The sequence below is a fragment of the Bos indicus x Bos taurus genome, chromosome 15 (assembly GCF_003369695.1).
Source record: "Bos indicus x Bos taurus breed Angus x Brahman F1 hybrid chromosome 15, Bos_hybrid_MaternalHap_v2.0, whole genome shotgun sequence".
In the NCBI taxonomy this organism is placed as follows: Eukaryota; Metazoa; Chordata; class Mammalia; order Artiodactyla; family Bovidae; genus Bos; species Bos indicus x Bos taurus.
Window position 1 is genome coordinate 37,096,980 of NC_040090.1, and position 23,586 is coordinate 37,120,565.

General features: G+C 39.1%; 1 protein-coding gene across 1 annotated transcript; it reads left to right on the forward strand.

The window, feature by feature from the left end:
- Positions 1-16,059: 16,059 nt before the first annotated feature.
- On the forward strand, positions 16,060-17,243 carry LOC113904832 (olfactory receptor 688-like). Its single transcript, XM_027561921.1, has one exon. The coding sequence runs from the start codon at positions 16,255-16,257 to the stop codon at positions 17,218-17,220; it is 966 nt and encodes a 321-aa protein (XP_027417722.1). The 5' UTR covers positions 16,060-16,254; the 3' UTR covers positions 17,221-17,243.
- The last annotated feature ends 6,343 nt before the right edge of the window (positions 17,244-23,586 follow it).

Below are 23,586 nucleotides of genomic sequence, written 5' to 3' on the forward strand. Positions count from 1 at the left end.
CCCTATCTCTCATCCTCTATGGAGACTAACTTCTAAGAGCAGCAATTAGCAAGCACAGATGGCCTGCTGCTGCTGCTGCTGTCGCTTCAGTCATGTCCGACTGAAGAATACATCTCTCATTAAAGAGCATTTTTTCTGAATACAAACTCAATATCACTTTCATTGCAATTTAATTAACAGTAAAAGTACAAGATGGTGCTGTAGAAGGATGTTCACTCATCTTCTCCTGCAAGAACTCCAAAATTACAACTTGCTGCTGAACAACCATCACCATCACCACCCAAAAAAGATACCCCACATCCAAGACAAAGGAGAAGCCCCAGCAAGATGGTAAGAGGGGCAAAATTGCATTTAGAATCAAACCCCATACCTGCCAGAGATGCTTGGAAGGCTCAAACAAAACCTTGTGTGCACCAGGAGAATCCATGGAGACTAAGTCAGTCCTGCCTTTGAATGTTTGAGTGTGTCCTGTGGAGGTATGGGTCACCAGTGGCCTACCACAGGGGCAGGGGCTCTGGATGCAGCAGACCTGGGTATGGCATAAGCTCTCTTGGAGGAGGTCGCCACTAACCCCACCATAGAACCACCAGAAATTACACAGGGCTGGGGAAACAGACTCTTGAAGGGCACAAACAAAACCTTGTGTGCACAATGACCCAGGGGAAAGGAGCAGTGACCCCACAAGAGACTGATCCAGACTTGTCCATGAGTGTCCAAGAGTCTCTCATGGAGGCGTGGGTCAGTGGTGGCTGCTACAGGTGAGTGCAGCAGTGCATGCACAGGACCTTTTGAAAGAGGTCACCATTATCTTCAATACCTCCACTATAATTTGGTCTCAGGTGAAACAACAGGGAGGGAACCCAGCCCCATCCATCAACAGAAAATTATATTAAAGATTTAATCCCAGTCTGATGGGCCACATGACCCCACCCATCAGAACAAGATCCAGTTTCCCCTTCAGTCAGTCTCCGCCATATGAAAGCTTTCATAAGACTCCTATTCTTATCCATCAGAGGGCAGACAGAACGAAAATCACAACCACAGAAAACTAATCAAACTGATCACATGGACCACAGCCTTGTCTAACTCAATGAAACTATAAGCCATGTCATGTAGGGCCACCCAAGACAGACAGGTCATGGCGTGGAGTTCTAACAAAACATGGTCCACTGGAAAAGGGAATGGCAAACCACTTCAGTATTCTTGTCTTGAGAACCCCATGAACAGTATGAAAAGGCAAAAAGATAGGACACCAAAAGATGAACTCCCCAGGTCAGTAGGTGCCCAGTATGATACTGGAGAACAGTGGAGAAATAACTCCATAAAGAATGAAGAGACAGAGCCAAAGCAAAAACAACACCCAGCTGCGGATGTGACTGGTGTTGGAAGTTAAGTCTGATGCTGTAAAGGACAATATTGCATAGGAACTTGGAACGTTAGGTCCATGAATTAAGGCAAATTGGAAGTGGTCAAACAGGAGATGGCAAGAGTGAACATCGACATTTTGGGAATCAGCAAACTAAAATGGACTGGAATGGGTGAATTTAACTCAGATGCCCACTATATCTATCACTGTGAAAAAAAATACCTTAGAAGAAATGGAGTAGCCCTCATAGTGAACAAAAGAGTCTGAAATGCAGCACTTGGATGCAATCTCAAAAACGACAGAATAATCTCTGTTCGTTTCCAAGGCAAACCATTCAATATCACAGTAATCTAAGTCTATGCCCCGACCAGTAATGCTGAAGAAGCTGAACTTAAGTGGTTCTATGAAAACTTATAAGACCTTCTAGAACTAACACCCAACAAAGATGTCCTTTTCATTCTAGGGGACTGGAATGAAAAAGTAGGAAGTCAAGAGATACCTGGAGTAACGGGCAAATTTGGTCTTGGAATACAAAATGAAGCAGGGCAAAGGCTAATAGAGTTTTGCCAAGAGAATGCACTGGTCATAGCAAACACCCTCTTCCAAAGCACAAGAGAAAACTACACATGGACATCACCAGATGGTCAATACCAAAATCAGATTGATTACATTCTTTGCAGCTGAAGATGGAGAAGCTTCATACAGTCAGCAAAAACAATACCAGGAGCTGACTGTGGCTCAGACCATGAACTTCTTATTGCCAAATTCAGACTTAAATTGAAGAAAGTAGGGAAAACTACTAGACCATTGAGGTATGATGTAAATCAAATCTCTTACAATTATACAGTGGAAGTGACAAATTGATTCAAGAGTTAGATCTGATAGACAGAGTGTCTGAAGAACAATGGACAGAGGTTCGTGACATTATACAGGAGGCAGTGATCAAGACCATCCCCAAGAAAAAGAAATGCCAAAAGCCTAAATTGTTGCCTGAGGAGGGCTTACAAATAGCTGAGGAAAGAAGAGAAGCTAAAGGCAAAGGAGAAAATGAAAGATATACCCATTCGAATGCAGAATTCCAAAGAATAGCAAGGAGAGATAAGAAAGCCTTCCTCGGTGATTAATGCAAAGAAATAGAGGAAAACAATAGAATGAGAAAGACAAGAGATCTCTTCAAGAAAATTAGAGGTACCAAGGGAATGCTTCATATAAAGATGGGCATATTAAAGGACAGAAATCGTATGGACCTAACAGAAGCAGAAGATACTAAGAAGAGGTGGCGAGAAAACACAGAAAAACCATACAAAAAAGATCTTCATGACCCAGATAACCACAATGGTGTGATCACTCACCTAGAGACAGACATCTTGAAATGCGAAATCAAAAGGGCTTTGTGAAGCATCACCATGAACAAAGCTAGTGGAGGGGATGGAATTCCAGTTGAGCTATTTCAAATCCTAAAAGATGATGCTGTGAAAGTGATTTACTCAATATGCCAGCAAATTTGGAAAACTCAGCAGTGGCCACAGGACTAGAAAAGGTCTGTTTTCATTCCAATCTCAAAGAAAGGCAATGCCAAAGAATATTCAAACTACCGCACAATTGCACTCTTCTCACACACTGGCAAAGTAATGCTCAAAATTCTTCAAGCCAGGCTTCAACAGTACATGAACTGTGAACTTCCAGATGTTCAAGCTGGATTTAGAAAAGGCAGCGGAAACAGAGATCAAATCCCAAATCCATTGAATTATCCAAAAAGCAAGAGAATTCCAGAAAAACATCTACTTCTGCTTTACTGACTATGTCAAAGCCTTTGACTGTGTGGATCACAGCAAACTGTGGAAAATTCTGCAAGAGATAGGAATACCAGACCCCCTTACCTGCCTCCTAAAAAGAGCAATATTGCATATGAACCTGGAATGAATCAAGGTCCATGAATCAAGGCAAATTGGAAGTGGTCAAACAAGAGATGGCAAGAGTGAATGTCAACATTCTAGGAATCAGCGAACTAAAATGGACTGGAGTGGACGAATTTAACTCAGATGACCATTATAGCTACTACTGCGGGCAGGAATCCCTCAGAAGAAATGGAGTAGCTATCATGGTCAACAAAAGAGTCCAAAATGCAGTACTTGGATGCAATCTCAAAAACGACAAAATGAACTCTGTTTCTTTCCCAGGCAAACCATTTAATATCACAGTAATTCAAGTCTATGCCCCAACCAGTAATGCTGAAGAAGCTGAAGTTGAACGGCTCTATGAAGGCCTACAAGACCTTTTAAAACTAACACCCAAAAAAGATGTCCTTTTCATTATGGGGGACTGGAATGCAAAAGTAGGAAGTCAAGAAACACCTGGAGTAACAGGCAAATTTGACCTTGGAATACAGAATGAAGCAGGGCAAAGACTAATAGAGTTTTGTCAAGAATATGCACTGGTCATAGCAAACACCATCTTCCAACAACACAAGAGAAGACTCTACACATGGACATCACCAGATGGTCAACACCAAAATCAGACTGATTATATTCTTTGCAGCCAAAGATGGAAAAGCTCTATACAGTCAACAAAAACAAGACCAGGCTCACATCATGAACTCCTTATTGACAAATTCAGACTGAAATTGAAGAAAGTAGGGAAAACCACTAGACCATTCAGGTATGACCTAAATCAAATCCCTTATGATTATACAGTGGAAGTGAGAAATAGATTTAAGGGCCTAGATCTGATAGATAGAGTGCCTGATGAACTATGGAATGAGGTTCATGACATTGTACAGGAGACAGGGATCAAGACCATCCCCATGGAAAAGAAATGCAAAAAAGCAAAATGGCTGCTGGGGAGGCCTTACAAATAGCTGTGAAAAGAAGAGAAGCGAAAAGCAAAGGAGAAAAGGAAAGATACAAGCATCTGAATGCAGAGTTCCAAAGAATAGCAAGAAGAGATAAGAAAGCCTTCCTCAGCAATCAATGCAAAGAAATAGAGGAAAACAACAGAATGCGAAAGACTAGAGATCTCCTCAAGAAAATTAGAGATACCAAGGGAACATTTCATGCAAAGATGGGCTCGATAAAGGACAGAAATGGTATGGACCTAACAGAAGCAGAAGATATTAAAAAGCGGTTGCAAGAATACACAGAAGAACTGTACAAAAAAGATCTTCACGACCCAGATAATCACAATGATGTGATCACTGACCTAGAGCCAGACATCCTGGAATGTGAAGTCAAGTGGGCCTTAGAAAGCATCACTACGAACAAAGCTAGTGGAGGTGATGGAATTCCAATTGAGCTATTTCAAATCCTGAAAGGTGATGCTCTGAAAGTGCTGCACTCAATATGCCAGCAAATTTGGAAAACTCAGCAGTGGCCACAGGACTGGAAAAAGTCAGTTTTCATTCCAACCCCAAAGAAAGGCAATGCCAAAGAATGCTCAAACTCCCGCACAATTGCACTCATCTCACATGCTAGTCAAGTAATGCTCAAAATTCTCCAAGCCAGGCTTCAGCAATAGTGAACTGTGAACTTCCAGGTGTTCAAGCTGGTTTTAGAAAAGGTAGAGAAACCAGAGATCAAATTGTCAACAACCACTGGATCATCGAAAAAGCAAGAGAGTTCCAGAAAAACATCTATTTCTGCTTTTTCTTTTTTTTAATTTTACTTTATTTTTAAACTTTACAATACTGTATTGGTTCTGCCAAATATCAAAATGAATCCACCACAAGTATACATGTGTTCCCCATCCTGAACCCTCCTTCCTCCTCCCTCTGCATACCATCCCTCTGGGTCGTCCCAGTGCACCAGCCCCAAGCATCCAGTATCGTGCATCGAACCTAGACTGGTAATTTGTTTCATACATGATAGTATACATGTTTCAGTGCCATTCTCCCAAACCTTCCCACCCTCTCCCTCTCCCACAGAGTCCATAAGACTTCTATACATCAGTGTCTCTTTTGCTGTCTCATACACAGGGTTATTGTTACCATCTTTCTAAATTCCATATATATGTGTTAGTATACCATATTGGTGCTTTTCTTTCTGGCTTACTTCACTCTGTATAATAGGCTCCAGTTTCATCCACCTCATTAGAACTGATTCAAATGAATTCTTTTTAATGGCTGAGTAATACTCCATTGTGTATATGTACCACAGCTTTCTTATCCATTCATCTGCTGATGGGCATCTAGGTTGCTTCCATGTCCTGGCTATTATAAACAGTGCTGCAATGAACACTGGGGTACACGTGTCTCTTTCAATTCTGGTTTCCTCGGTGTGTATGCCCAGCAGTGGGATTGCTGGGTCATAAGGCAGTTCTACTTCCAGTTTTTTAAGGAATCTCCACACTGTTCTCCATAGTGGCTGTACTAGTTTGCATTCCCACCAACAGAGTAAGAGGGTTCCCTTTTCTCCACACCCTCTCCAGCATTTATTGCTTGTGGACTTTTGGATCGCAGCTATTTTGACTGGCGTGAAATGGTACCTCATAGTGGTTTTGATTTGCATTTCTCTGATAATGAGTGATGTTGAGCATCTTTTCATGTGTTTGTTAGCCATCTGTATGTCTTCTTTGGAGAAATGTCTATTTAGTTCTTTGGCCCATTTTTTGATTGGGTCATTTATTTTTCTGGAATTGAGCTGTAGGAGTTGCTTGTATATTTTTGAGATTAGTTGTTTGTCAGTTGCTTCATTTGCTATTATTTTCTCCCATTCTGAAGGCTGTCATTTCACCTTGCTTATAGTTTCCTTTGTTGTGCAGAAGCTTTTAAGTTTAATTAGGTCCCATTTGTTTATTTTTGCTTTCATTTCCAATATTCTGGGAGGTGGGTCATAGAGGATCCTGCTGTGATGTATGTCAGAGAGTGTTAGGAGTTTTATAGTTTCTGGTCTTACACTTAGATCTTTAATCCATTTTGAGTTTATTTTTGTGTAGGGTGTTAGAAAGTGCTCTAGTTTCATTCTTTTACAAGTGGTTGACCAGTTTTCCCAGCACCACTTGTTAAAGAGATTGTCTTTAATCCATTGTATATTCTTGCCTCCTTTGTCAAAGATAAGGTGTCCATATGTGCATGGATTTATCTCTGGGCTTTCTATTTTGTTCCATTGATCTATATTTCTGTCTTTGTGCCAGTACCATACTGTCTTGATGACTGTGGCTTTGTAGTAGAGCCTGAAGTCAGGTAGGTTGATTCCTCCAGTTCCATTCTTCTTTCTCAAGATGGCTTTGGCTATTCGAGGTTTTTTGTATTTCCACACAAATTGTGAAATTATTTGTTCTAGCTCTGCGAAGAATACCGTTGGTAGCTTGATAGGGATTGCATTGAATCTATAAATTGCTTTGGGTAGTATAGTCATTTTCACTATATTGATTCTTCCAATCAATGAACATGGTATATTTCTCCATCTATTAGTGTCCTCTTTGATTTCTTTCACCAGTGTTTTACAGTTTTCTATATACAGGTTTTTAGTTTCTTTAGGTAGATATATTCCTAAGTATTTTATTCTTTCCATTGCAATGGTGAATGGAATTGTTTCTTTAATTTCTCTGTTTTCTCATTATTAGTGTATAGGAATGCAAGGGATTTCTGTGTGTTGATTTTATATCCTGCAACTTTACTATAATCATTGATTAGTTCTAGTAATTTTCTGGTAGAGTTTTTAGGGTTTTCCATGTAGAGGATCATGTCACCTGCAAACAGTGAGAGTTTTACTTCTTCTTTTCCAATTTGGATTCCTTTTATTTCTTTTTCTGCTCTGATTGCTGTGGCCAAAACTTCCAAAACTATGTTGAACAGTAATGGTGAAAGTGGGCACCCTTGTCTTGTTCCTGACTTTAGAGGAAATGCTTTCAATTTTTCACCATTGAGGATAATGTTTGCTGTGGGTTTGTCACCTATAGCTTTTATTATGTTGAGGTATGTTCCTTCTATTCCTGCTTTCTGGAGAGTTTTTATCATAAATGGATGTTGAATTTTGTCAAAGGCTTTCTCTGCATCTACTGAGATAACACAAAGAACAAATATTAAAAGCAGCAAGGGAAAAACAACAAATAACACACAAGGGAATTCCCATAAGGATAACAGCTGACCTTTCAATAGAACCTCTTCAAGCCAGGAGGGAATGGCAAGACATACTTAAAGTGATGAAAGAACATAACCTACAGCCCAGATTATTGTACCCAGCAAGGATCTCATTCAAATATGAAGGAGAAATCAAAAGCTTTACAGACAAGCAAAAGCTGAGAGAATTCAGCACCACCAAACCAGCTCTCCAACAAATACTAAAGGATATTCTCTAGACAGGAAACACAAAAACGGTGTATAAATTTGAACCCAAAACAATAAAGTAAATGGCAACAGGATCATACTTATCAGTAATTATCTTAAACGTAAATGGGTTGAATGCCCCAACCAAAAGACAAAGACTGGCTGAATGGATACAAAAACAAGACCCCCTATATATGTTGTCTACAAGAGACCCAGCTCAAAACAGGGGACACATACAGACTGAAAGTGAAGGGCTGGAAAAAGATTTTCCATGCAAATAGGGACCAAAAGAAAGCAGGAGTAGCAATACTCATATCAGATAAAATAGACTTTAAAACAAAGACTGTGAAAAGAGACAAAGACGGTCAGTACATAATGATCAAAGGATCAATCCAAGAAGAAGATATAACAATTATAAATATATATGCACCCAACACGGGAGCACCGCAATGTGTAAGACAAATGCTAACAAGTATGAAAGGAGAAATTAACAATAACACAATAATAGTGGGAGACTTTAATACCCCACTCACACCTATGGATAGATCAACTAAACAGAAAATTAACAAGGAAACACAAACTTTAAATGATACAATAGACCAATTAGACCTAATTGATATCTATAGGACATTTCACCCCAAAACAATGAATTTCACCTTTTTCGCAAGCGCACATGGAACCTTCTGCAGGATAGATCACATCCTAGGCCATAAATCTAGCCTTGGTAAATTCAAAAAAATAGAAATCATTCCAAGCATCTTTTCTGACCACAATGCAGTAAGGTTAGATCTCAATTACAGAAGAAAAACTATTAAAAACTCCAACATATGGAGGCTGAACAACACGCTGCTGAATAACCAACAGATCACAGAAGAAATCAAAAAAGAAATCAAAATTTGCACAGAAACGAATGAAAATGAAAACACAACAACCCAAAACCTGTGGGACACTGTAAAAGCAGTCCTAAGGGAAAAGTTCATAGCAATACAGGCATACCTCAAGAAACAAGAAAAAAGTCAAAAAAATAACCTTAATTCTACACCTAAAGCAACTAGAAAAGGAAGAAATGAAGAACCCCAGGGTTAGTAGAAGGAAAGAAATCGTAAAAATTAGGGCAGAAATAAATGCAAAAGAAACAAAAGAGACCATAGCAAAAATCAACAAAGCCAAAAGCTGGTTCTTTGAAAGGATAAATAAAATTGACAAACCATTAGCCAGACTCATCAAGAAACAAAGGGAGAAAAATCAAATCAATAAAATTAGAAATGAAAATGGAGAGATCACAACAGACAACACAGAAATACAAAGGATCATAAAAGACTACTATCAACAATTATATGCCAATAAAATGGACAACGTGGAAGAAATGGACAAATTCTTAGAAAAGTACAACTTTCCAAAACTGGACCAGTAAGAAATAGAAAATTTTAACAGACCCATCACAAGCATGGAAATTGAAACTGTAATCAAAAATCTTCCAGCAAACAAAAGCCCAGGTCCAGATGGCTTCACAGCTGAATTCTACCAAAAATTTAGAGAAGAGCTAACACCTATCCTGCTCAAACTCCTCCAGAAAATTGCAGAGGAAGGTAAACTGCCAAACTCATTCTATGAGGCCACCATCACCCTAATACCAAAACCTGACAAAGATGTCACAAAAAAGAAAACTACCGGCGAATATCACTGATGAACATAGATGCAAAAATCCTTAACAAAATTCTAGCAATCAGAATCCAACAACACATTAAAAAGATCATACACCATGACCAAGTGGGCTTTATCCCAGGGATGCAAGGATTCTTCAATATCCGCAAATCAACCAATGTAATACACCACTATTTCTGCTTTATTGACTATGCCAAAGCCTTTGACTGTGTGGATCACAAAAAACTGTGGAAAATTCTGAAAGAGATGGGAATACCAGACCACCTGATCTGGCTCTTCAGAAATCTGTATGCAGGTCAGGAAGCAACAGTTAGAACTGGACATGGAACAACAGACTGGTCCAAATAGGAAAAGGAGTACGTCACGGATGTATATTATCACCCTGCTTATTTAACTTAGATGCAGAGTACATCATGAGAAACGCTGGACTGGAAGAAACACAAGCTGGAATCAAGATTGCTGGGACAAATCTCAATAACCTCAGATATGCAGATGACACCACCCTTATGGCAGAAAGTGTAGAGGAACTCAAAAACCTCTTGATGAAAGTGAAAGAGGAGAGTGGAAAAGTTTTGCTTAAAGCTCAATATTCAGAAAACGAAGATTATGGCAACTGGTCGCATCACTTTATGGCAAATAGATGGGGAAACAGTGGAAACAGTGTCAGACTTTATTTTGGGGGGCTCCAAAATCACTGCAGATGGTGACTGCAGCCATGACATTAAAAGACACTTACTCCTTGGAAAGAAAGTTATGACCAACCTAGACAGCATATTCAAAAGCAGAGACATTACTTTGCCAACAAAGGTCCGGCTAGTCAAGGCTATGGTTTTTCCAGTGGTCATGTATGGATGTGAGAGTTGGACTGTGAAGAAGGCTGAGCGCCGAAGAATTGATGCTTTTGAACTGTGGTGTTGGAAAAGACTCTTGAGAGTCCCTTGGACTGCAAGGAGATCCAACCAGTCCATTCTGAAGGAGATCAGCCCTGGGATTTCTTTGGAGGGAATGGTGCTGAAGCTGAAACTCCAGTACTTTGGCCACCTCATGCAAAGAGTTTACTCACTGGAAAAGACTCTGATACTGGGAGGGATTGGGTGCAGGAGGAGAAGGGGACGACAGAGGATGAGATGGCTGGATGGCATCACTGACTCGATGGACGTGAGTCTGAGTGAACTCCCGGAGTTGATGATGGACAGGGAGGCCTGGCGTGCTGCAATTCATGGGGTCGCAAAGAGTCAGACATGACTGAGCGACTGAACTGAACTGAACAGAACTGAGATAATCTGTATGCAAGCAAGAGACAACAGTTAGAACTGGACATGGAACAACAGACTGGTTCCAAACCAGGAAAGGAGTTTGTCAAGACTGTATATTGTCACCCTGCTTCTTTAACTTATATGCAGAATACCGCATACAAAATGCCAGCCTGGATAAAGCACAAGCTGGAATAAAGATTGCCAGAAGAAATATCAATAACCTCAGATACACAGATGACACGATGCTTATGGCAGAAAGTGAAGAAGAGCTAAAGAGCCTCTTGATGAAAGTGAAAGAGAAGAGTGAAAAATTTGGCTTAAAACTCAACATGTATAATATCATATATGAAACAAAGAGCATGAGGTTAGGGAAAAATAAAACATTGGGGGTGCTTAGGAAAAAAAAAAACAATGCAACATTTAGAAAACTAAGATCATGGCATCTGGTCCCATCACTTCATGGCAAATAGATGGGAAACAATGGAAACAGGGAGAGACTTTATTTTGGGGGGCTCCAAAATCACTGCACATGGTGACTGCAGTCATGAAATTAAAGGATGCTTGCTCCTTGGAAGAGAAGCTATAACAAACCTAGAGAGGATATTTAAAAGCAGAGACATTACTTTGCCAACAAAGGTCCATCTAGTCAAAGGTATGGTTTTTCCAATAGTCATGTATGAATGTGAGAATTGGACCAAAAACAAAGCTGAACGCTGAAGAATTGATGCTTTTGAACTGTGGTGTGGAGAAGACTCTTGAGAGTCCCTTGGATTGCAAGGAGATCCAACCAGTCCATCCTAAAGGAAATCAATCCGGAATAATATTGGAAGGACTGATGCTGTAGCTGAAACTCCAATACTTTGGCCACCTGATGCGAAGAACTGACTCATTTGAAAAGATCTTGATGCTAGGAAAGACTTAATGTGGGAGGAAAAGGGGATGACAGAGGATGAGATGGTTGGATGGCAACACCCACTCGATGGAGAGGAGTTTGAGTAAATTCCAGGAATTGGTGACAGACAGGGAAGCCTGGCATGGCATGGTGCAGTCCATGGGGTCGCAAAGAGTCTGACATGGCTGAGAGACTGAACTGAACTGAACTGAAATGTACAATATCTTGAAGGACAATAAATGCAAGTGGACCCAATGGGAGGAACTTAATCAATTCAGAAAAATAAAGAAGTTTCAGGTAAAATTAAGTTCTAAAAATTATGCCATATTTTTGGCAATTGAGGTCATTAATAAAAGCAATTTCTATGTGATGTTGAAAAATTATATTGCAGTGAGATGAGATGCATATAGGATGTGAGGATAGGGCAGTGACACAAAGGGGTTACTCACGTTTGTGAAGCAGGAAATGGGGGGGAAATCTGTGGAAAGGGCATGGAGTAAAGATACATTTTAATATGGGGAGACTTCAAAACTTTCTTTAATGAAGAGCACTATTCATCACACAAGGATGTTCTAATCCCTCAGGATCCTGAGCTGAAAAGTTGTCCATCTGGTGGACTGCCCTGGGACTAGAGTTGAAACTACTCCCAGACATTAAGTGGCTAACCCCTAAGAGCCCTTGAGTTCTATTCCTACCACAGTGTTAAAAAAAAAAGATCCTGAAGGATGCTTGAAATACAGTAGGGAGAGCCTACAAAGCAGCACACCAGGGTTAGACATCTCAGGGATCAAATTTATACAAAAACTCCAAACTCTGGGCGTGGCCAGTGAGGACAGGAATCGGTTCTGAATAACAAAAGGCCAAACACAAGCAACTAAGCAAGGAGAGCAGGAGCATCTACAGAAGGCATTGCAGCCTGAGAAGCTCTTCAGAGCTCCTTCTGAAATAGTGAGCAAACCAATGAATGTATGACCTGCATTCTGGGTAAGGGGATGGATGCATCCTGTGTTCTCATAATTCTGTCCTGATCCCTGATTTTGATTATATAACTTATCTATGGCCTCCATAGTTAGCTCTTCTTGTTTGATTTTTCACCTTTAGTTCCTTCCTTCTCTCAGGCTCTCCACATTTTAGGTCCATAATTTAGGAAAGAGGAGAGAAATGACACTGAGTTCTAAAATTGTCAGTGAATAAAATGATAAACAGAGGGGTCTATAATAAAAATTCTATATTCAAGATTCTCAGAACAAAAAGGAACTTCAAAGAAAAGACTACTTTATTACATCCAAAAAAAAGAAAGACATATAACTTTAAAGTCACATTCAAGCTGAATTCCTATTAAAATCTGACCAAAAAAACTGAAGAAGTTTTCCATCATACTTATTTCACATTAATAATGAATTTTCAACCATTTCTTTGAGATATGAAGCAAAAATTAAGATGAATTAATATCCATAAAAAGAGAAAATAACAAGGTATGCAATCAACTTTTTGCTTTATCTAGAACATCAGAAAAAGAATATCAGTGTTAAGAACTGACAACAGTTTAGAAAAATGGCTAATACACAAGACAAAAATGAAACAAATATAACTTCAACATATAATAAACCCAAAATATACTTTATCTGCAATCATTAATTGGTGGATGTAATACAGACACTCATAAAATGTTCTAAAGATGGCACAAGTTTACCACAATGGATGAAAAAGGAAATTAAAGAGAACAATATAATTACACTGAAAAAAAAATAAAGTCAATGAATTTCCATCAGTCAAAATAAACATTGGAATACAATGTTTATTTTGACTGATGGAAATTCATTGACTTTATTTTTTTTTTCAGTACAAAAAAAGTCACATTCATTTAAAACATCCCAAAACACTATTTGTCATAATAAGAATGGTACAGAAGAACAAAAAAAAAAAAATTTATTTGATTGGGTCGTAGATAGGTTCATCTTTTATTCAGTTCTTCTTTGTGGACAATTGTGAAAGAGTAAAAGACTGGTGACTCATTGACAAGGACACCAGACAAGGTATCTAAGGCCATCAGGCCATTATCCTTCCTTTGACCACCTTAATTAGCATATCTTTCACATTGTTATTTCTTAAAATGTACATCAGTGGGTTCAGCATGGGTGTTGCTGTCCCATACAACACTGCAATGATATTATCCTCATCTTGGGAAGATTTAGAGTTTGGGCACATATACATTAAGATTTAACAAATGCAGACAAAAATCATACTTATGAATGAGAAAACTTAATAGCATAAGGATGCAAACTGTTTGTCAAAATTAATCTACAAATTTAACATAATTCCAAATAAAATTATTTTAGAACTCAACATGGGAATTTTAAGGTTAATCTGGAAAATAAACACATGAAAAAGATTTTGAAATTAAAGAGAATAAGTAATAAGAGGATATAGTTCTATTGTATATTAAATATAAAACTAAAACTTTTAATTCAGTTTTATATTGGCACAAAATTAACCATAAAAAATAAAAATAGTTGATTGCCCAGGAAAATGTATGCATATAAAGGTTTATTATGTGACACAGAAGGCATAATAATCACTTGAAGAGAAATGTAGAAGACATTTCTAATGATTATTAGAAATTGATTTATTTAAATACTTCTCATTAACAGTAAAATTAACTCCATGTACATAAGTTAAGACACAGAACCAGAAGGTCAACCATTAAAAGATGGAAAGTCATAAGAGGTGAATGGTCATAATTTTGAGTAAAGAATAATTTCTTGTAATTGTTTCCTGTTGGTAAAACGGAATGCTTTGAGAATTTTATGAAAGCTACATGGTCCCTTCCCCCAGAATAATGCAAATATAGACAAAATTTTTTCATATGAATTTGGGAAATTTACAGTGTCCGATACATACCTTCCATAAGTTTTTGGTGAAAGAGTTCTAATTATGCTGAAACACACATAGAAAAAAAAAGAAAATAATATAAATATCAAAATAAAATACATACATAGACACGTAAAGCCAAACAAAAGCTAGTGAAAATGTTATAAAAAAAATATGAAAACTTTTAGTGGCCATTGATAATTTATAAAATTTATAAATTTTTTAACACTTAAAATGCTTTTAAAGAGTTCTCCAATTTGGAAATTTATATGTACTATATTAAGAAAAAGCACAGAACTCTAGTTATGTGAAACTTCAACTGTATGAAAAGATTGCAAACAAAAATGCTGAAAATTAAATGTTGTTAACTGTTAAACATCATTACATTTGTTGAGATTTTGATTTATAGTTACTTGCATTTAAAGTTATTTTTTAGCTTTTTTGTTTTCTAAAAGTGAAACTATACTATTTTTCTTCATCAATTTCATGGGAAATATACATTTATTGTAATCTATAAATGGCATGGTCATTCATTCTTCATACAGATGGTGAAGGATAGAGCCTTGATCTTACTCTTAATGCCATCAAATGAAGCAAACACAGAGATGTGGAAAGGAAATATGGATACCTAAATATTTGACAAGGTAAGGTAGTATTCACAGATAAAGAATCTAAGATATTAATGGATTCCAAAAGCTTAATGTCCATGTACAATTTTGGTGCAAACACTTGAGTATATTCTACAACAATTCAAGAATGAACAAAAGCAAGAATGTCAGAACAAGGAAGATCAAATATTGAAGGACCAATAATAAGACATGAAATCACTTAAACAAAAAAGTCTAAATGTGTGCAGTACATGCCTTCCGTATTTCCTACCAATACCACACAAAAATCTGGAAGTAGGTGGAAGTTTTTTGGTCATTTTCTCTCTTTATATATTTTATTAATAAATTTGATGATTTAAAAATATTCCTTTAACAGACTCACAGATATAGAAAACAGACCAGTGGTTCCCAGTGGTGGAGTGGGGGCCAATGTAGGGATTTGAGAGGTACACACCACTGGTGTGAGATAGGCTCAAGGATGTATTGTACAACATGGGGGACACAGCCAACAGTTTGTAATAACTGTAAGTGGAAAGTAACCTTTGAAAATTGTATTTAAAATAAAATTTTAAATTAATAAAATTTTTAAAATAAAAATATTGCTTTAAGTATACCTCTAACATTACTTTCATAATAAAAACAGGAACAAATGGTATTCCTAAAGGGTACTGAACTTTTGGATATGATTTGATGAAAAGGGTGCTGAAATTAAATGCAAAAGGTTAAAATTTTGCTGAAGCTTTATCACTTATTAGTGTTTTCAATATATGATTCTTATCTAGACTAATCATTTAAGTGCTGTATCCTCTATGCATGTGTGAATAGCAACAGCTGTTTGATGAAGATTAAATGAGATGGGTTTTGTCAGAAACAATTTGTCAGCTTCAGGTGCTGTTTAGAGAAAAGCAAGGTTCTCATTGTGGCTTATTCTCTTTCTTAAGATCTCCAAGAACAGGGAAAACACTTCTGCCCTTAAACTTTACCTCCTAAAAGTTTGGATTCTTTACATATGCATATGTGTTCTCTTTGTGTTCATAACCCTCACATATTAAAAATCACTACTCAAAATTTCAAGAAAACAAAGACATAAATCTTCACTTTTATTCTGCTAAAAGCTCTATCTTAGAATCTGTTTTCGCTCTTCCATTGTTCTTATCTGAATTTTTTCCAAGGGTCTCAAGCAAGTTGAGGATATGTTATGCTAAAAAGAACTGAGTCGTTGGTGAATCTTATATTCCTCTACATGAATTTTGACCCTCAGCTGGGCTAACCACAGTCTGTTCTTGCTTTCCCTTAATTCACAGATAAATGTTGAGAAGAAGACATCCCATGACATGGATACTACCCTAAGTATAACCAATGGCTCAAGGTTTCAAGTGTCTGAATTTGTTCTAATGGGGTTTCCAGGCATTCACAGCTGGCAACACTGGCTCTCCCTGCCCCTGGCTCTACTCTACCTCTTAGCTCTTGGTGCCAATCTCCTCATCTTGATCACCATCCATCATGAGTCTACCTTACACCAGCCCATGTATTACCTCCTTGGTATCTTGGCTGTGGTGGACATTGGACTGGCTACTACCATCATGCCCAAAATCCTGGCCATTTTCTGGTTTAATGCCAAGACCATAAGTCTCACTGAGTGCTTTGCTCAGTTGTATGCCATCAACTGTTTCATGGGCATGGAGTCAGGCATCTTCCTCTGCATGGCTGTAGATAGGTATGTAGCCATTTGCTATCCCCTTCAGTACTCTTCCATAGTCACTGAGACTTTTGTGATCAAAGTCACACTGTCTATGATGCTCAGGAATGGCCTGCTGATCATCCCAGTGCCTGTACTTGCTGCCCAGAGACACTACTGCTCCAGGAATGAGATTGACCACTGCCTATGCTCTAACTTGGGGGTCACCAGTCTGGCCTGTGATGACATCACTATTAATAGATTTTACCATTTGGCCTTGGCTTGGTTTGTGGTTGGGAGTGACATGGGTCTGGTCTTTGCTTCCTACATGTTGATTATTCGCTCAGTGCTGAGGTTGAACTCTGCTGAAGCAACATCTAAGGCCCTGAGTACCTGCAGCTCTCATCTCACCCTCATTCTCTTTTTCTACACTGCTGTTATTGTAGTGTCTGTCACCCACCTGGCAGGAAGACAGTTTCCCATCATCCCTGTTCTTCTCAATGTGCTGCATAGTGTCATTCCCCCAGCCCTTAACCCTATGGTGTATGCCCTTAGGACCCAGGAGCTGAGGGTGGGCTTCCAAAGGTTCTTTGGTCTGGGTGAGCATATGTCTAGGAAGTGAGCCAGCTTTAAATAGCAGAAAGTTATCAACGGTATTGAAAGCACACAGGCTTTGGAGCCCAGTCGTTCTGGGACAAAATTTTAATATCGCAATTAGTAGGATTAGGCTTCCCTGGTGGCTCAGAGGTTAAAACGTGCCTGGAATGCGGGAGACCCGGGTTCAATCCCTGGGTCAAGAAGATCTCCTGGAGAAGGAAATGGCAACCCACCCCAGTACTCTTGCCTGGAGAATCCCATAGACGGAGGAGCTGGGGTCGAAAAGAGTCCAACACGACTGAGCTACTTCACTTTCACTTTCACTTCCAGTAGGATCATCAATTCAAATTAATTCACCTATTTTGCATAGTACATACTATGCAAGAGCATAGTACTATACTAGAGCAAGGTACTGCTCTAGACAGTTCACGAATATTAACTCATTTAATCCCCAGAACAACCCTGTGAAGCAAGACTCATTGTTATTTACACATTTTGCAGATGAGGCAAGAAAGTTGAGAAAGTTTACTAAGGTCAAATAGGAAGGAAGTTGTAGAGTGAGCTTGGAACCCAAGCAAAACTTAGGCCATGAATATTCAAGGAATTGAATCATCTTCCTTTGACAGAGTGAGTTAAATAGAAAGGCTTTATTGTATCTATGAACAAGGCTTATCTATGAACCATCTGCTTTCACCTGTTTCTTTAACAGTGATCCTATACACCCAGAGCAGAAGCATTGCAGCTGATAAAAAGTAGTGTACTAATGCATGGGTCAAACTGCCTGTTTCTCTTTCCATATGGTGCTTGGACTAAGTCCCTGAGATCCTTTAACATTTTGGGGAGGGAAAAATAAATCCCCAAAGTACTGGAATTTCTTCTAATCTTACCAGCCAAGAGATTGGATTTCCAGTTCTACAAACAGGCTGATAAGGATAATTCAGACCAAGCCTCCCAGGTAGAACAAGGGTATAGAGAGAATGGAAAACTAACAAATTAGTAAAAACTATGTGGCTAAGATCTGAGTGTCAAAGAAAAATCAGACAGATTACTTTTCTGTTGCAACATATACAAAGAACTTAGAAGTTGCCACTCCCATCCTGATATCAAGATGAACCTGAACAAACCAAAAATCAACTGTTTTTCTGGACTGTTTTTCAGCTCAGAAAACTGAAATCACAGGACTAACAAACAACCTGGAGTCAGAGAAATACCCCCTACTCCAGGTAGGATATGTCTCTAATAAAGTCTTTTCGCCTAGAGAGGAGGCCTCTAACATGGAGCATGCTCTGGGCTTATTTCACAATCCATTCTTGGATCTTTACTATAAGAATCTGCTAGAATTGCTGGATTTAAAGTGTGGAGCCTCCCTAAGACTACAGCTCCAAGTGTTTCTCATTTTCATACTAGTCCACACACATCCTCCAGGATATGTCTAAATTAACTTTGAAGTTTCATACCAGTTTATGGCTCCAGTAGCTTCTGCTCCTATTAGCCAGATTCTCTGAATTCTCTGTCTTTATCTGTCCCCCCAAATTTGGGGGTAGAAGTTACCCTGCAATGTCAATTCTCTGATGAGTCCAAGAAAAATCACTGAATTTCCTTTTTTTCAGCTTTCTGTTGTTGTTGCTGTTGTTGTTGTTGTTGTAAGGATAGGAGTGATGACAAAAAGCTCTTTACAGGTCAGAAGTTCTAGTATTGGATTAAAACTAAAGTACAAAATAAATATCCATGACTCCATTCTGATATAAATAAATGATCCAATAAATAAATATGTAAGGGAGAATAGACAAACCTCTTAAGCAGAAAAATTCTAAATAATATATGTAGATACACCCGGAGAAGGCAATGGCAACCCACTCCAGTACTCTTGCCTGGAAAATCCCATGGACGGAGGAGCCTGGTAGGCTGCAGTCCATGGGGCCGCTAAGAGTCGGACAAGACAGAGCGACTTCATTTTCACTTTTCACTTTCATGCATTGGAGAAGGAAATGGCAACACACTCCAGTGTTCTTGCCTGGAGAATCCCAGGGACGGGGGAGCCTGGTGGGCTGCCGTCTATGGGGTCACACAGAGTCGGACATGACTGAAGCGACTTAGCAGCAGTAGCAGCAGATACACCACCTTCACATAGGTGAAACATAATTCCTTATTTCTTAAGTGCATAGTGATATCTTCCCAGAAGTCTGCCTTGGCTGCAAGTAGAAAAAGGAAAATACAACAAAAACATGTATTTGAATGCCTAAATTTTATAGATTTGTATACCCTCTTCTTCAATATGCTGTCAATTAGCTGAATGTTAGCAATTTCTTGAATCAAACTGACCTTCCCCAACTGCAGATTCCCTGCAGATATAGGACCTTTAAACCTGGGGTTACCACATGGTTGAGAGCCATAGAGACACATGGTCTAGAGACTGGGATAGAGAAAGGGACTGAGCTCTATTCAACTTTTTTTTTTTTTTCGTTAACTGCTCAGATGAAGACACTTAAGAGTGTCCTCCAACTCTGGAGAGTGAGTGAAGAGTGAACAGAAGTGTTATGGCAAAGGGCTGGCCAGCACATGGCACAGAACATCAAGAAGGAGAGAGATGTGTCTCCTTAACTTTAGGTAACAAACTATTAGGATTGTGTTTGGCTGTATATGAGACAATAGATAATAGTGGCCAGCCACACTGGAGTTTATTTTTCTCATCACACACACATACACACCACAGTCAGGCAGTTCAGAATTATTAAAGCAGCACTGTTGTACCATGCTGGGAAAGATTGAAGGCAAAAAGAGAAGGGGGCGGCAGAGGAAGAGATAGTTAGATAGCATCACCAACTCAATGGACATGAATTTGAGCAAACTCCAAGAGATAGTGAGGGGCAGATGAGCCTGGAGTGCTGCAGTCAGTGAGGTTGCAAAGTGTCGGATATGACTTAGCGACTGAACAACAGCAACAATTGTGACATGAAGGAATCAGGCTCTTTCAACTTTCTGCTCTGTCATTCTAAACTATAGATACCTTACTCCACATTCATCTCCACATTCCAGACAAGAAGGAAGTTATTTAAAAGGAAGTCTTGCAGAATTTCACTCATACCTGGTGGGCCACAAATGAGTCTGATGTTCAGATCTGATTGCAAGAAAGACTCAAAAGTTAAGTCTTTTACATTCCCAGCCTCTGTAATGGTGGAATGTTATAGAAAGTTGGGTTTGAATACATTCTGAATGTACTAACTTCTGAAAACAGAAAATGAACATCACATTCTCTCCATGCAATATTTTCAGAAATATATAACATAATGTGCCATGAAGAAGGTCTCAAAGATTTCAGAGCAAATAAGTTCTAAAGATCTCCGAATCTGCATGACAAACAGCATTCACGGCAGCTTCCTCCTTCCACTCTAAACCTAGCAATACTGACAAGATAGTCAAGAGTAAGTTGATCTAAAACACAATACGAAACAAATGCACAGCCATTTTAAAAAGAGAAAAACGTAAAGAAACTCCAGAAGAAGAAAGACATCTACAACAGAATTATCAGAAAGAATGGAAGCCCAAAAGGTGCATGGAAAAGGACTGCTACAAACATAATACTGATTCAGATTCAGAAATATCTGATTCTAAAAGAGCAGGGGCAGGGGCATGAGAAAATCAGCTTGCTGATTAATGGGTAGCAGAGTAGGAGCAGGTAGGCAGGACAGCCTTTTGCACATACACCGTTAGACCAAGAAGTGAGCCAAAAATCAGATAAGAGGGCTAAGTGTTCCAGAATAGTGGTGACTGGGTCAGAAAATAGGACGGCGACCCAAATGGATGCAAATATTCATGCCCCATGAGACATGGAAAAAAAGCTTAACCGTAAATCTACCCCTGGCACACCCCATACCTCCCCGACAACAGGTTGCATCAAACAAATACAGCAGCATTCTGAGATTGCCAACTAGAAAGAAAAACAATTAGCCAATAACCAAGATGACTTGGTCTAAACTTTAGACAGATTTTTTCCCTGTTAGCATCTAGCCTCCCCATTCTTAGGACATTTGCTTGAGAAAACTTGTAAATTCTTTCTCTAACTTTTTGCCATATAAATAAACCTTCTCTCAATCTACTTTCAGTTTTACAACCTAGAAATAAATGTCTTTCTCAAGACCTGGGAACTTTCTCCTAAAATATAAACATCAAAGGAGATAGCACCCTATCTCTCATCCTCTATGGAGACTAACTTCTAAGAGCAGCAATTAGCAAGCACAGATGGCCTGCTGCTGCTGCTGCTAAGTCACTTCATTCGTGTCCGACTCTGTGCAACCACATAGACGGCAGCCCACCAGGCTCTGCCATCCCTGGGATTCTCCAAGCAAGAACACTGGAGTGGATTGCCATTTCCTTCTCCAATGCATGAAAGTGAAAAGTGAAAGTGAAGTCGCTCAGTCTTGTCCGACTCCTAGCAAACCCATGGACTGCAGCCTACCAGGCTCCTCCATCCATGGGATTTTCCAGGCAAGAGTACTGGAGTTGGTTGCCATCGCCCTCTCCGACAGATGGCCTAATCACAGACAAAAGCCTTTGCAATCTCAGGAATAACTCCATATGCTTGACAAACCCTACTGATCAACCTCTCCCTAAAGTCCTCCACTATTTTTCCACTAGCACAGCCCAGAGCTGAAACCCATTTCTCCTGACACTTACCCCAGCCCAACTCCACCTTTTGTTTTAGTAGAACTGAGTTTCTAGACCTGGTCTGTGTTGTCTCTCCCACTGCTGGCAATAGTATCAAATAAACTTAACTTCCTTTTGTTCATCCTGTTTAGTGCAATTTTTCTTTACTACCAAATACAAAATTTTTGAGGAAAATCAACATGAAAGAGTAACATAAATGTTTACAAACATAACTCACACTGGAAAAGATAGAATAAATTCAACAACATCAACCCAAAAAAGAAACTCCTCTAGAGGTAACCTTCTCTATGCCAGCTCTTTACTTCAGGAATCCAGTCACTCAACCCTTCACAGCTAGAGGTGGTGACATGTGTTGTTACTTATGAGCCCTAGATAACTGCATTTAGGATCACTTAGGATCTTGTACTGACCACATCCTTATAAATAGTCCCTTTGTAAGCAATTTGAGAAACAGTACAAAATTTTTGAGCCTCCCTGATAGTTCAGTTAGTAAAGAATGTACCTGTGATGTAGGAGACCCTGGTTAGATTCCTGGATCAGGAAAATCCACTGCAGAAGGGGTAGGTTACCAGTATTCTTGGGCTTCCCTGTGGCTCAGCTGGTAAAGAATCTGCCTGCAATGTGGGAGACCTGGGATCGATTCCTGCATTGGGAAGATCCTCTGGAGAAGGGAAAGTCTACCCACGCCAGTATCCAGGACTGGAGAATTCCATGGACTATATAGTCCATGGGGTCTCAAAGAGTCAGACATGACTGAGTAACTTTCACTTTCAATTGTAAGTAATTTGAGAAATAGTAAAGTTTTGTCAAGAATGTGGAGAAAAGGGGATACTTGTATACTGTTGGCAGAAATGAAAATTTGTGCAGCCATTATGGAAAACAGTATAGGTTTCCTCAAAAAATTAAAAATAGAACAAATGTATCACCCAACAAGTCCACTCTTAGTATTTATCCAAAGAAAAATAAAAATACTGATTTGAAAAGACACCTGTAGCCCCATGTTCACTGCAGCTTAGAAGATAATAGGCAGATCCTGAGGATAGAGGAGTGAGACTGGAAAGTACCAGGGAAAGACCTAGGGATAAATATGTGGAACAGAGTTTTTTTAAGTCGACAGTCATTTACTGAGGTGCATGATATGGGAGAGAGGAAGTCTGTTGACAGAGGAGAAAGTGATTACATACACTCAGTTCTGCTGTGTCACTTAGTTTGAACATACAAATATGTCCCAAAACCAATGATATGTTTTGAAACAATTTGAGCATAACTGAATTTCACATTTGCCCTTGGGCAATTTTGTACACTAGTAACACACTCAGCAGTGGCCACAGGACTGGAAAAGGTCAATTTTCATTCCAATCCCAAAGAAAGGCAATGCCAAAGAATGCTCAAACTCCCGCACAATTGCACTCATCTCAAATGCTAGTAAAATAATGTTCAAAATTCTCCAAGCCAGGCTTCAGCAATACGTGAACCATGAACTTCCAGATGTTCAAGCTGGTTTTAGAAAAGGCAGAGGAACCAGAGATCAAATTGCCAACATCTGCTGGATCATCAAAAAAGCAAGAGAGTTCCAGAAAAACATCTATTTCTGCTTTATTGACTATGCCAAAGCCTTTGACTGTATGGATCACAATAAACTGTGGAAAATTCTGAAAGAGATGGGAATACCAGACCACCTGACCTGCCTCTTCAGAAATCTGTATGCAGGTCAGGAAGCAACAGT